This window comes from Protomyctophum bolini (genome assembly GCF_963924005.1).
Source record: "Protomyctophum bolini genome assembly, chromosome: 24".
Classification (NCBI taxonomy): Eukaryota; Metazoa; Chordata; class Actinopteri; order Myctophiformes; family Myctophidae; genus Protomyctophum; species Protomyctophum bolini.
This window is the reverse complement of record NC_137885.1, coordinates 6,016,470-6,028,916: the sequence shown is the minus strand read 5'-3', so window position 1 is coordinate 6,028,916 and position 12,447 is coordinate 6,016,470. Positions and strand designations below refer to the sequence as shown.

Genomic DNA, 12,447 nt, shown 5'->3' with positions numbered 1-12,447 from the left:
TTTGTAAGAAGTATGCTAAATGTTTTGACTAGTATACGTTTTTTTTATTAGAATCCTGTACCCATCATGCATTGCATGCAGGTATTAGCATATCAGCCCCTCCCCAAATTAGTTTTAAATCATTTACTGACCCAAGCAACAAGCAACATCCCAACAGCAATCAAACCAGCCACCAGACAGTGAATGAAGGTTTTAATGTAAATGGTTCAGTGACAAATTAATAAAGACTATTATAGTAAATAAATAAATAGAGAAAGTAGTTCCTAGCCTCTGTGAACGCGCACCGCTATTGGTCCATTCTGTTAAGTCCCGCCTTCTTTCAAAGCATGTTCACATGATTCTTTCCTAGCCTTGGTCAGTTTGAGTTCATATGTGGCAGTTTGTCATACTGACTTTGATACTTGTGTAATGTGTAGGCCTACATCTCATTCAACCAATTAAATGTATGTGGACCAGCTGTGTGTGTGTCAAGCTCCGCCCCTTGCCAGACTCATTATTATAAAGGATTCTGAATTCAGACCACATTCAAGTGTTTTGACTTGCAGTGAGTGAGGGAGGAGACTGCAGCTACAGGAGGCAATATACTGACCCAGACAAATTTAATCTGCTGTTGAATGGACTGTAAGTAGAACCAGGATTCACAGTGAAAGTCAACAGGGAACATTCCAGAGGGAGGAGTGTTACCTTAATTACCACGACTGTTTGTATCTTCACTGAGAGACTTGAATGGCTTCCATGTCGTCGCTTTCAGAAGATGATTTCTCCTGCCCTGTGTGTCACGACATCTTTAACGATCCTGTTGTCCTCGCATGTAGCCACAGCTTCTGCACAGCCTGTCTGCAGAACTGGTGGACTCATAAGGGAGTAAAGGAATGTCCAGTTTGTCAGAAAGTTAATAGAGGAAAACCGCCCCGCAACCTGGCTCTGAAGAACGTGTGTGAGGCCTTCATGCGGGAGAGGCAACCGGGAGCTTCCAAACGTCCGGGAACTTCATCACGGCCTGATGATCTCTGCAGTCTGCATGCTGAGAAACTCGACCTATTCTGTCTGAGATGTCAACAGCCAGCGTGTGTTGTGTGTCAAGATTCTAGAAAACACAAGGACCACACTTTAACACCCATCGATGAAGCTGCACTGCACCACAAGGAGGAAGTCCAGAAATCACTAAAGGCTTTGCGGAAGAAACTGGAGGTATTTAATCAAGTTAAAACCACATGTGACAAGGCAAAGGAACACATTACGGTCCAGACACAGAACACAGAGACTGAGATCAAGGAACAGTTTCAGAAGCTCCGTCAGTTTCTACAAGAGGACGAGGAGGTCCGGATCGCTGCACTGAGAGAGGAACAGCGGCAGAAGAGACGGAGGATGAAGAAGAAGATTAAGGGTCTGAAAAAAGACATGGCAACCCTTTCACAAACTATCGGAGCCATAGAGGAGGACCTGGGAGCCGAGCACATGGCATTCCTGCAGAACTACAAGGCCACAATGGAGAGGTTCCAGCTCACGATAGCGGACCCACAGCTGGTCCCAGGAGCACTGATGGATGTGGCCCAACACCTGGGCAACCTGACCTTCAGAGTCTGGGACCAGATGAAGGACATTGTCTCCTACACTCCAGTCATCCTGAACCCCAACACTGCCCATCAAAAGTGCACCGTGTCCGGTGACCTGACCCGTGTGACACGCGTGAAACAGCAGCTTCCCGACAACCCCGAGAGGTCGGCCAATCGGTGGGTCCTGGGGTCAGAGGGCTTTAACACAGGGACCCACAGCTGGGAAGTCGAGGTCGGACACAAGGCATTCTGGGAAACCGGCGTGGCCAAATGTCCATCGACCTCGAAGAAGGGAGGAAAGTGGGCTATGTGGAACATAAATTCATCCAACGACGAATGCTTCATGCATCACACGGGGGCTCACCATGTCGACCTCCGTGGTAAGCTGCCGAAACCCAAGAGGGTCAGAGTCCAGCTGGACTGTGACAGGGGAAAGATCTCATTCTCCGATGCTGATACTAACAAACGCATACACACATACACTCACAAATTCACTGACCCACTGTTTCCATACATTGAGGCTATTCCTAGTATGAAGATTTTACCGAGGAAGGTCAGTGTAACTGTGGGATGATGATGATGATGATGATAGTGACTGCAGACTAGATTGTTGTATTGGATTTTCAGGATTCATGACTGGATGACTGAGCCTTATTGATTGAAATATTTTCCTAAAACTAGTTTGCATTGTAATGAAGAAAAAAAAAGTTATGTTTACACAATTTTACTCCATTTAGCTAAATAATTAAGATATATGATTTAATTTGTGGTCTGGTTGCTGGCAAGTAAACTGTAAAGTTGTTTTTCTTTTTTTTTAAGAATTGTTTTTATCCCAATAAATGTCTATCACACATCTCATGTTTGGTTTGAGTTAATCTGTGCCATATATTTTATGACATCAGGCAGTATAATATGTTGTTTGAGCGGCTCCTGAAATAACATTGTTTATTAAAGCTCTAACAGAAATATGAACAGCCTGGCTTTCTTTAAACTAAAATAAACCAAAGGTTTGTAGAATTGGCTTATTCAATTTTGTGTGGTTGGAAAAATGGTTTGCCCTGCATGTCGCTCTGGCTTGTGTCACCTGAGTGACACCCATACAAAATGTCACCCTCTTGTCTTGGAAGTCAGATCATCACAATAGCAATTTTTATCCCGGGATTAGACATAATTCATATCGAACAATAATAATGCATTGTGAGGCAGATGTTCAAATGGCTTTGAATGGTTGAGTGAATACTATTATGCTTCTCGCAACGCCAGCAGAGGTCAGTATTCTTCAACTTCCTAAGCCAATAATGCTGCTGCTCTGACAAAACTGTCTAATCACTATTCAGCACAACTAACTGATATTTCTAATGTGATTAATCCATTCTCAGATCTTCTAATAACGGCTAGGTGTGCTGTCATGCCTATTTCAGCACGGTGGGAGAGCCTATTTCAACCAATTGCTTGATCAGAACAACTGCCTGTAGTAATATAAATATTTCATTCCACTTTAGTCTTATTTCTATTTATTTGGGCAACTCCTCTGTGTACCACCACCAGTGGTTGGGATCCGAGAGATTTTAACCTTTGTAGTGTGCTATTCGTTTTAGCAGTGTGCTGAGTGCTCATTATTATTATTAAAGTCTTATTGTCCCGGGTCGATGAAAGTGTTGGTACACAAACCTATATTTAAATAAAGTGTTCAATGGTTGTACACACAAAAGCCTCTGTTGTCTTGTTCACCTGAGTTTGGGTCACCACAGTAACAGTAAATATATGGTTGGTGTAGGGTCTCTCCCCTTAAAGAGAGTGGCGTAGTCAAAGTGATTTATTGCAAAACATTATCAGTTTTCATTTGGTCACATATGAATGCAAAATGTACCATTTAATTTGGGGGTCATTGAAATGAAAATGTGTGAGAACCACTGGTTTAAACAAAATGAGGAAATCCTGGTAAGCAACTACAATTTAGAAACAATAAGCCCAAATAAAAAAAAACATAACCCAAAACGACCAACATTTACAGGCGACTTCACAGAAAAAACAAGACCAAAGTCGCTTATCAGAAGACATGGCAACTCTTACTCTACCATACATTATGTTGGTTAAAAGAACATTTTATTCATTCAAACAAGTTCCATTAAAGCTTAAGCAAACTATGTTGTTACTGTTCAAAGTGTTGTTGTAGTAGCAGTAGTAGTAATTAAATAGGCCATACAGTAGGTTGACAAAATGGTATCCAAATGGCATAAATGCATCTATTGGAAGTGTGTTCATGGTTTAAAAATACTGACTCTGAGCAAACATAGTAATGATTTCTTCAAATAATTATTAGTGCTCATTGCAAAAGGGTATAACTAACTAAACTATACCCAAATGTGTGCAAAACCTGACATCTACTGGTGAAACACAGTACTTTACAGGTGAACAGGCCATGTCATAAATGAACATTCAGAGAAAATGGAAGAACTTTAGCCAAATGCTTGCATTTGGAAATAATTTGGTGAAAATAGAAGTTCTGCAAGCTCAACCTTTGGCCTACGTGAGCTGGTGTACAGTACGCCAGGGCAATGCCAGGTGATAACATCCCACGCTACTGTTACAGGTGATAATTAAGATAACATGTCCTGAACTAAGAATAGACACCATCACCATCGTATTCAGTACTGCAGGTCTGCAACTATGGATTTACTTCCATACTTTGTTTGAATAACCGTTCCTTCATGTTTTTATGTCCAATAGATTTTGTTTTATTCAATTGGCTAAATGTATCAATCTAATTAACCACTTAAGGCCTATTTTGGGGTTAGTAGTTTGTACAAAATTGGTGATCTACAAGCCAACAGCACATCGTATCGCAGCACGTTTTTATAATCGATTACCGGTACATCAATACATTTGATTAACTGTTGCACCCAAATGTGAGAACGGGTGACTGTGAGTGCATGTGACAATAAAAACTATGCCTTTAGATGTGGCTACAGTATTGATCACAGGCACTAATATCAGTTACATCCCTCGTTCCATTGCCAAGCAGACGCATTCCCCTTCATTCCTCCACCCTTCTACTTCATTCATCCGTCCATTCCGCCAGCCTCCTTCACAGTTTAGGCACTGTGTTGTGTGTGTCCTGGAGCCAAGATATTAGGATTTTGTTCAACTCCGCTGGCCTGAAACACACACACACACACACACACACACACACACACGTGTGGTTAAGGAACTAAAGGGCTGTCCATCCATATCAAGCACTAGCTCTGGTCCATAGCTCTAATGCGTTGCATTTAGAGCTATGTTACTCTCAACTTCCGCCGCTCGCATGAATGCAGACCAGCCTCTCGTCTTTAACGTAAATAAAAAGAAATGTTTTGCTACTCACCAAAACAAAGGCGGATTGTGTCATTAGAAAGCCTATACTTTTCCTTAGTGGAAGCACTCCGAGCCCCCCCACCACACGTATAAACGGTACTTTTTGGCCAGAAAGGATTTTATTTAACCCATTCTGACCTGAGATCAGATTCATACGAGGTTTTCACTGGACACACACTGGTCTGATGAACCCATTCTGACCTGAGATCAGATTCTAAAAATGTCAGTCGTTCTTCGATTTTTCAAAAATAGCAGACCTACAAGCTCGTAGCGCGCCACTCGGTGGCGCGCTATGAGCTTGTAGATCTGCTATTTTTCAATAGATAAAGCATAACATGATGCTAACACCAAAACGGGTTCCCGGTCAGAATGGGTTAAACGCATTAGAGCTATGGACCAGAGCTAATCAAGCACTATAACTATATCTACAGTATATCGTTCACCACTGTCACACATACAGTTGTGGTGTGGAATCTGTCACCATCCATTTTAGAGTTGAAGTGGTCATTTAGGGACAGTTTCACAGATATGAATTCCACACCACATTACTTTGATATGTTCTACTACGCGGTTGTCTTACTTGTACGAGTTGAGGTACTATATTATTTATATTTATATTTCACATCGTTTACACTTTGTGTATATTTGATACGCAATGATTTGTTTGAATGAGTCTTCTCTTTTTGACACTTTGTGTACTTAACTGCAGTTTGTGAGAGAAACTACTTCACCCACTCTTTTACACCTGTAAAATTGTGATGTGACAAAGCTTTTGGTTTGGTTTGTGAGGTTACAAACTAAAATAAAGGAACACCAAACACACACGCAAAGCAAAGCAAAGTTCTTGGTTTACCCAGAGAAGTGGACTAAGCTCGAGATGCTCGTTTACAGCCACACCCTGCTCATAGAACATTTCATGGTAGGGGTTCAATGCCTTGCTCAAGGGCACTTCAGCGGTGGTAATTTTTAACGTGCCGGTCGGGGGATTCGAACTGGTGACCTTCCGGTATCAAGACCGCTCCGCAAACCGTTCGGCCACCGCTGCCCCGCCACCCTTTTACTGCCATATTTGGGACAATTACCGGAATGAGGTCCAATAGTCCAGGGGTCCTCAACGTTTTTGGCTGAGGACCCTCGGAAATGCTTTGGCCATGTTTGATGCCTCAGTCAAGACAGTCATACAGGTTTGCTACTCAATGTGAAAAATCAACATCGCTTTGACGACATTGAAAGGACCACTTCACCACTTTTCAACCTATCTTCATATAATGGGTCCTCAATAATAATCATGAAAAAATGGCACGATTCTTTTCTACTCAGTCTGTGTCTCATAGGACGGCTGTGGGCAGTTTAGAAACCGTCTTCCAGTGACATCATTAGGCAGATTTCTTTTTAAACAAGATTTTTTACAAAGGTATTTAGATTTTCATTATCGTGAGAACGATGGCTTCCATTTTTACATTGTAACTTTTCAGGACTAGAAAGCCTGCAGTTTTTATTAGCTTGTATTGCCCATCGATGATGTCACTGGAAGACTGTTTCTGAACTGCCCACAGCCCTCCTATGAGACACAGAGTAGAAAATAACTGAAAAAAAAGAACAATGAATGTCAATAACAATTTATTCATGATTATTAGTGAGGACCTATTATATGACGATAGGTTGAAAAGTGGTGAAGTGGTCCTTTATTAATCAGACTGAGTGGATGTACTTACGAAACAAGCAATACTTTGAAAATATAATTTTGTATTAATGTGTAAGTATCTTTAAACTTGAAAAGTGAGGACTGTCTGAGGAGTGAGGACTCCTTTTCCTTAATTATCTCTGGCCACACACGCACACACACGTACTTCTCCATTTGAGTCCAATGTCCACACTCCTCAATGTGCCCTCTGGTCAGGTTGGGGACCTATAGCAGGAAGAGAGGAAAGGCAAGTGTATTTGTATGACACATTTCCCATACGGCAATTCAGTGCTTTACGGTACACAAAACATTAAGACAAAGTGCAAAAGAAACATAAAGCTGCAAACTGTCACTTCCATGTCCTCCCCAGCCCCAGGAAAATGTACTTACCCTCTCCTCCATGCCCCTGGAGAAGACGGGCAACAGGACAGGGTCTTTTCCAGCTGTCACCATCAGCGCTGGCATCATCAGCTAAGACACACACACACACACACACACACACACACACACACACACACACACACACACACACACACACACACACACACACACACACACACACACACACACACACACACACACACACACACACACACACACACACACACACACACACACACACACACACACACACACACACACACACACACACACACGCTTTTTAACAATGTGACCCTGGCTCCAGTTCCTGTCCTTCATGATGGGCCCAATCCCAATCCACTCCCTTGCTGACTCAATGAGCCCTCACTGACTTAGCTGCGCGTTCATGTGAAGTCTGCGAGGGCTTGAGGGATGTCCCATTTGAAATCGGTAAGTCAGTGAGTGCTCAGCCCCGCCCCTTTATGTGCCCTTTGCCAAAGTCAGCGTCGATGCTGACTTTGGGCTGACTTTAGCAAAGAAATTACCCACAGTTCATAGCGTTACCAGGGGAATGAGGGGGATCCTCCAAACGTCAATCATTTAAATATGCAAATTAGTTATGTATCGCGATTAGAATGTCAACAAACACAATAGAGCGCCGCAGTCCCGCCCCCTTTCAGAAAAGCGAGTGGCCCAGGAAATGAAACCCCAATGCATTCTCTCATCGGCACTTCTAATATAATTTATTTAAAGACGGTTACGCCGCGGACAAAGCCAACTCGGATCGTGACAAATCATGACAATGAACACAATGTTTTGGGCCGATCAAATAATTTATAAGACGAAAAACAAAACAAATAGTGTTGTCTCCTGACTTTCTTTTCTTCTTTCTAATGATTGGGATTGGGCCATGGTGTGTGACTGACTGTGTGCATCTTAACAAACCTTCCCCATGGGACGAGAACACTTCCACTTCCAGTTCCTCTCAATGTTGCGATACCAATTCAACGGCCCCCTGAAACAGAAAAGAATGGTTAGGACTTGCGTGCGTGCGTGCAAAAATACAGAATTGCTTAACTAACTAATAACTAGACATATTAGTGACAGAGCAGGGTGCTGAGTGAAGGGGGAAGAGAGAGAGAGAGAGTTATTGTTTTTGCCTACCTGAATCCATTGCGTTTAAACTGGCTGACGTAGTACTGCAACGCCTCTTCACTCAGCATGGAGCTTCTGGGCACTTCGTCTGGAAGGCCCACAAACAACCCACCTGTAACACAACACAATGTAGTGTTAAATCATTCATTTACCACAGTAACACACACTGTAGTATCATATCTACCACAGTAACACACACTGTAGTATCATATCTACCACAGTAACACACACTGTAGTATCATATCTACCACAGTAACACACACTGTAGTATCATATCTACCACAGTAACACACACTGTTAGTATCATATCTACCACATTAACACACACTGCAGTATCATAACACAGTGTAGTTAGTAACAGCATAATAATAGCACATCAAAACACATAGTTGATGCTGTTTTACCCTTTTTTTCCTTTTTTTTTCTTACTATGTTCATTAGTACTTCCGATACTAGTTTACTAATTACTTTTACTGTCTTGTACTGTCTGTCTTTGTTTTATTTGTCTTGTTCTGACCTTGATTGGAAGGGAGGGGGGGATATTTACATGTCGGATACAACAGAATGTACACATATGTTTATTCATTGCTGCATCAAAAAAAAATAAGTGTAAAAAAACAACAACACATAGTTGAGTATCAGCTCTCACCTCTAGCACAGACTCCAGAAGTGTTGATATCAGGTACCAGAGTGCCCTGCAGACAACACCACAGTCACAGCGTTCAGTAAAGACATGGAAATTAAACCTCAAATTATTCTTATTCTAAGGTGCATGTGACACGGAGGGCGCCGCATCCGGGATGAAAGGTAAAACAGCGCATGTGTTACGCAAGGTCTAAATGGGTTTTTAAATGCATGCATTTCATTTTGCACAATGTTTCACAATATCACAATTTATAGAAATTAAATGAAGTACCGCATTGTGCCGAATATAAGACGACTCTGATTATAAGACTAATTTTTTTGGGAAAAAGAACAATGAATGTCAAATAGTCTAGTCCCCGATAATAATACGACCCTGTTTTTTAGGATATTTCCATTGGAAAAAAAATCTTATATTCAGGCTAATAGGGTACGTTATGTACCACATGAATCCTAGTTTTGGACAAAAACCATCAATACGATATTTGTAAATTTGCGTTTTAAACATAGAATAAAGGAGAGAGTGTGTGTGTGTGTGTGTATGCGTGTGTGTGTGCGCGCGTGCGTGTGTGCTCACCGAGTCTGCGCTGCTGACAAAGAAGATCTTGAACGTTCTCTCCAAGTCCCTCTCCAGCTCCGCCTCTGCTACACCCTTCAACGTGCGCACACACAGGGAACCAGAACAAAGCGTTGTAATGTGTGGCCTTCAGCCATGGCATAAAAAATCCAAAAATTGGAATAATGTTGTTTTAGGCATTATCATTGTAAACCCATCGTTGCTGCTGTTCACCTCAATAGCTGCAGTTGAAGAAATCACAGATTCGAGGCATTAACCTCTTTGCTTTTAGGACATTTCTGAGACCATTCATGTTTCTGGACGATGCTTCTAAACTTGTATTCTATTAGAGTTTGATTCAGATTCAGATTCAATTTTTGTTTTTAGTTTTTTGTTATTTTGTTAGTTCAAACACTTACAGGGGTCTGGAAGTAGAACTGGTAGTCAAATACAGGAATGGTTCTGAGTTTCTCCATAGGAGGAACACTGCAGTCCACAGGAAAATGTGGAAAGTTCAACGATGCTATTGCCCTACAGTGCATTCATGCACGCGCACACACACACACACACACACACACACACACACACAAACTTACAGGATTCTGGAAGTAGAGCTGGTAGTCAAATATAGGATTGGCTTTGAGAAACTCCATAGGAGGAACGTTGGGGTTCTCTGGAAACAGAGGCGTGTTCAACGATGCTACTGCCCTGGACGCACGCACGCACACATTGATAATGATACACACGATACACAGAAAAAACAAGATTCACATTATGCATTTGCAATGCATGCAAACACATATGGCCACATATCGACGGGACCTTAGAGTATATATGAATAGAGACGGCACCCAGAGGAAACCCTGAGGCGAAATGGACATAGTGGCCGAATTTGGTATTGCAGCGTGGGCCCAAACACATGAACGCGCTGGTCCGTTGACTATCATTGTGCACGTTGACGACGGCAGAAAGTTTGTGCGCGTTCGTGCACGTTCAACGGCAGCGCGCTCATGTGTTTGGGCCCAGACACTATTGCAATACATCCCAGAATGCACTCTGTTCCTAGCCGGAAGGAGGAGTGAAATCGCCTCATGTGCTTTTGAGCAACTTAATGCATGTGGGATGGAAGGAGAACTCGGATGCCATCTCTATTCATATATACTCTAAGGACGGGACACAGACGGAAAAACACATGATTAGATTATCGATTTGTGGTGTAGCCTGAACTCTGTTCTTCTGTGCATGCATGCGTGCCTGCGTGCGTGCCTGCCTGCGTGCGTGCCTGCCTGAGTGATGTATTCCTACCTGACTCTCTCAGGATGAAACTGAGCCATGTTCCAGACGAAGGCACCGCCCCAGTCATGACCCAAGAGGGTCACCTGAGGAAGAGCCTAAATGGAGACATACAGTATATTATTATACTGTATCTACATCCACTAGAAATATAGGTACACTATAGGTCCATGGATGTAGAAATAACCATGATGTCACTCACCATCTTATCCATAAAGGTGATCAGATCCTGAAAAAAGAATCATTCAGTGGAGATATTTAATGAAATGATATAATGTGTGTGTGTGTGTGTGTGTGTGTGTGTGTGTGCGCATACGTGCGTTTACCTGCATAAGTTGTTGCTGTGAATATTCTTCTATTTCTGCAGATAAGGATGGACAATAAAAAAAGTACATTAAATGCACTACTGTATGACTCCTACTCACATGCACAGGACATATGGGAGTCAAATCCAATTAAAATCACTTTACGGGTTAGAAACATATATTTATCTCATTACGACAGAAAATGATGAACACAGACCTGTGGGGGCAGATGACTCGCCATATCCTTTCATGTCCAGAGCCAACACTCTGAAACCTGCTGCTGCAATCGCTGGAATCTAAGAGGAGAGGAGACGAGACGAGACGAGACGAGACGAGAGGAGACGAGACGAGACGAGACGAGACGAGACGAGAGGAGAGGAGAGGAGAGGAGAGGAGAGGAGAGGAGAGGAGAGGAGAGGAGAGGAGAGGAGAGGAGAGGAGAGGAGAGGAGAGGAGAGGAGAGGAGAGGAGAGGAGAGGAGAGAAGAGAAGAGAAGAGAAGAGAAGAGAAGAGAAGAGAAGAGAAGAGAAGAGAAGAGAAGAGAAGAGAAGAGAAGAGAAGAGAAGAGAAGTAAATAACAATGATGCTCCTCTTTTCTGTAAATGCCAGATAACACATTACCACCAAGTCCTATCTTGAAGAGTATTCTGCAGCCTAATTCATATCTCCATTATGCAACCTATGGTTAGTTACTCGTTACTTACACACAGGGTAAATGTCTGTATTGCTGTGCTTCTTAAACGGTGAGACCAGGTGTAAATATGTATTCTTTTTGTTTTTTACTATTTCAGTACTTTCATTACAGGCGTCAAATAGCCCAAAATAGTAGATGGATGCGATGCGCCACATTGTATTATAAGCTTGTAGATGATTGATTGATTGAATACTTTACTAGTCTGAAATGTAAACAGCACAGAGGTACAGTAATACATTTAGGCTGAAAGGATAACACAAAAAAGTCATGGGGACTTTTTTCCATTGTGCTTATTATGTGTTATTTTCCCTAAGAACATATATGTGTGACTTTGCGTGAGTTTGACACAAAAAGTTAGAAAGAAACAAACAAAAACCAAACACTGCTGCGTTGCACATAAAAATGGCATAATAAGGTCAATTTGTCCTTTCTATCCACTAGAGGGGGCTTGTGTTCAACTAAAACCAAGTTTTGTGTTCAACTGAAACCAAGTTTTGTGTTCAACTAAAACCAAGTTTTCTACACTTTTCTAGACAGAGAAGAAAGAAAGAGAAACATGTTGACTATAATAGCATTGCATATTATTATTATTATTATTATTATTATTATTATAGGGGCATCAGGTTAATCGTGGTTAATAACTTCCATATGTCTGCAGGTAATCCTTAAAGGCGCAGTGAAACGGAAATGATGAACAACATGAAAATGGTGTTTCCACATGAAACACCGGTCTGAAGTTTCTGAACCAATCAGAGTGTCGCATCCCTTCAGGCGATGGGACGGTAGCTAGGGACGGTGGCTAATGCTATGCGCAACAGCGTGGTGTTGTTTGTTTATAAATCAGA

At 42.0% G+C, this 12,447-nt stretch overlaps 2 protein-coding genes across 3 annotated transcripts in view; one reads left to right on the top strand and one right to left on the bottom strand.

Annotated features, from left to right (window-relative positions):
- Positions 1-735: 735 nt before the first annotated feature.
- Positions 736-2,130, top strand: LOC308311705 (E3 ubiquitin-protein ligase TRIM35-like; the record flags this gene model as incomplete). The annotated part of the gene is made up of 1 exon (XM_080758492.1): positions 736-2,130. The coding sequence occupies one exon, from the start codon at positions 736-738 to the stop codon at positions 2,128-2,130; it is 1,395 nt and encodes a 464-aa protein (XP_080614618.1).
- A 1,207-nt stretch (positions 2,131-3,337) lies between these two features.
- Positions 3,338-12,447, bottom strand: part of ephx2 (epoxide hydrolase 2, cytoplasmic) — an 18,513-nt gene continuing 9,403 nt past the window's right edge. The window contains exons 8-19 of one of the 2 annotated variants that reach the window (XM_080758060.1): positions 11,126-11,204; positions 10,930-10,964; positions 10,806-10,832; positions 10,616-10,701; positions 9,907-10,018; positions 9,332-9,406; positions 8,762-8,807; positions 8,122-8,224; positions 7,903-7,972; positions 6,988-7,068; positions 6,764-6,822; positions 3,338-4,714 (exon numbers count right to left, since the gene is read on the bottom strand). In XM_080758060.1, the coding sequence (XP_080614186.1) occupies positions 4,645-4,714; positions 6,764-6,822; positions 6,988-7,068; positions 7,903-7,972; positions 8,122-8,224; positions 8,762-8,807; positions 9,332-9,406; positions 9,907-10,018; positions 10,616-10,701; positions 10,806-10,832; positions 10,930-10,964; positions 11,126-11,204 (843 nt within the window). In that variant the 3' untranslated portion in view covers positions 3,338-4,644. Of the gene's footprint in view, positions 4,715-6,763; positions 6,823-6,987; positions 7,069-7,902; positions 7,973-8,121; positions 8,225-8,761; positions 8,808-9,331; positions 9,407-9,729; positions 9,842-9,906; positions 10,019-10,615; positions 10,702-10,805; positions 10,833-10,929; positions 10,965-11,125; positions 11,205-12,447 lie in introns of both variants that reach the window. The other variant, XM_080758061.1, reaches the window with a different exon arrangement.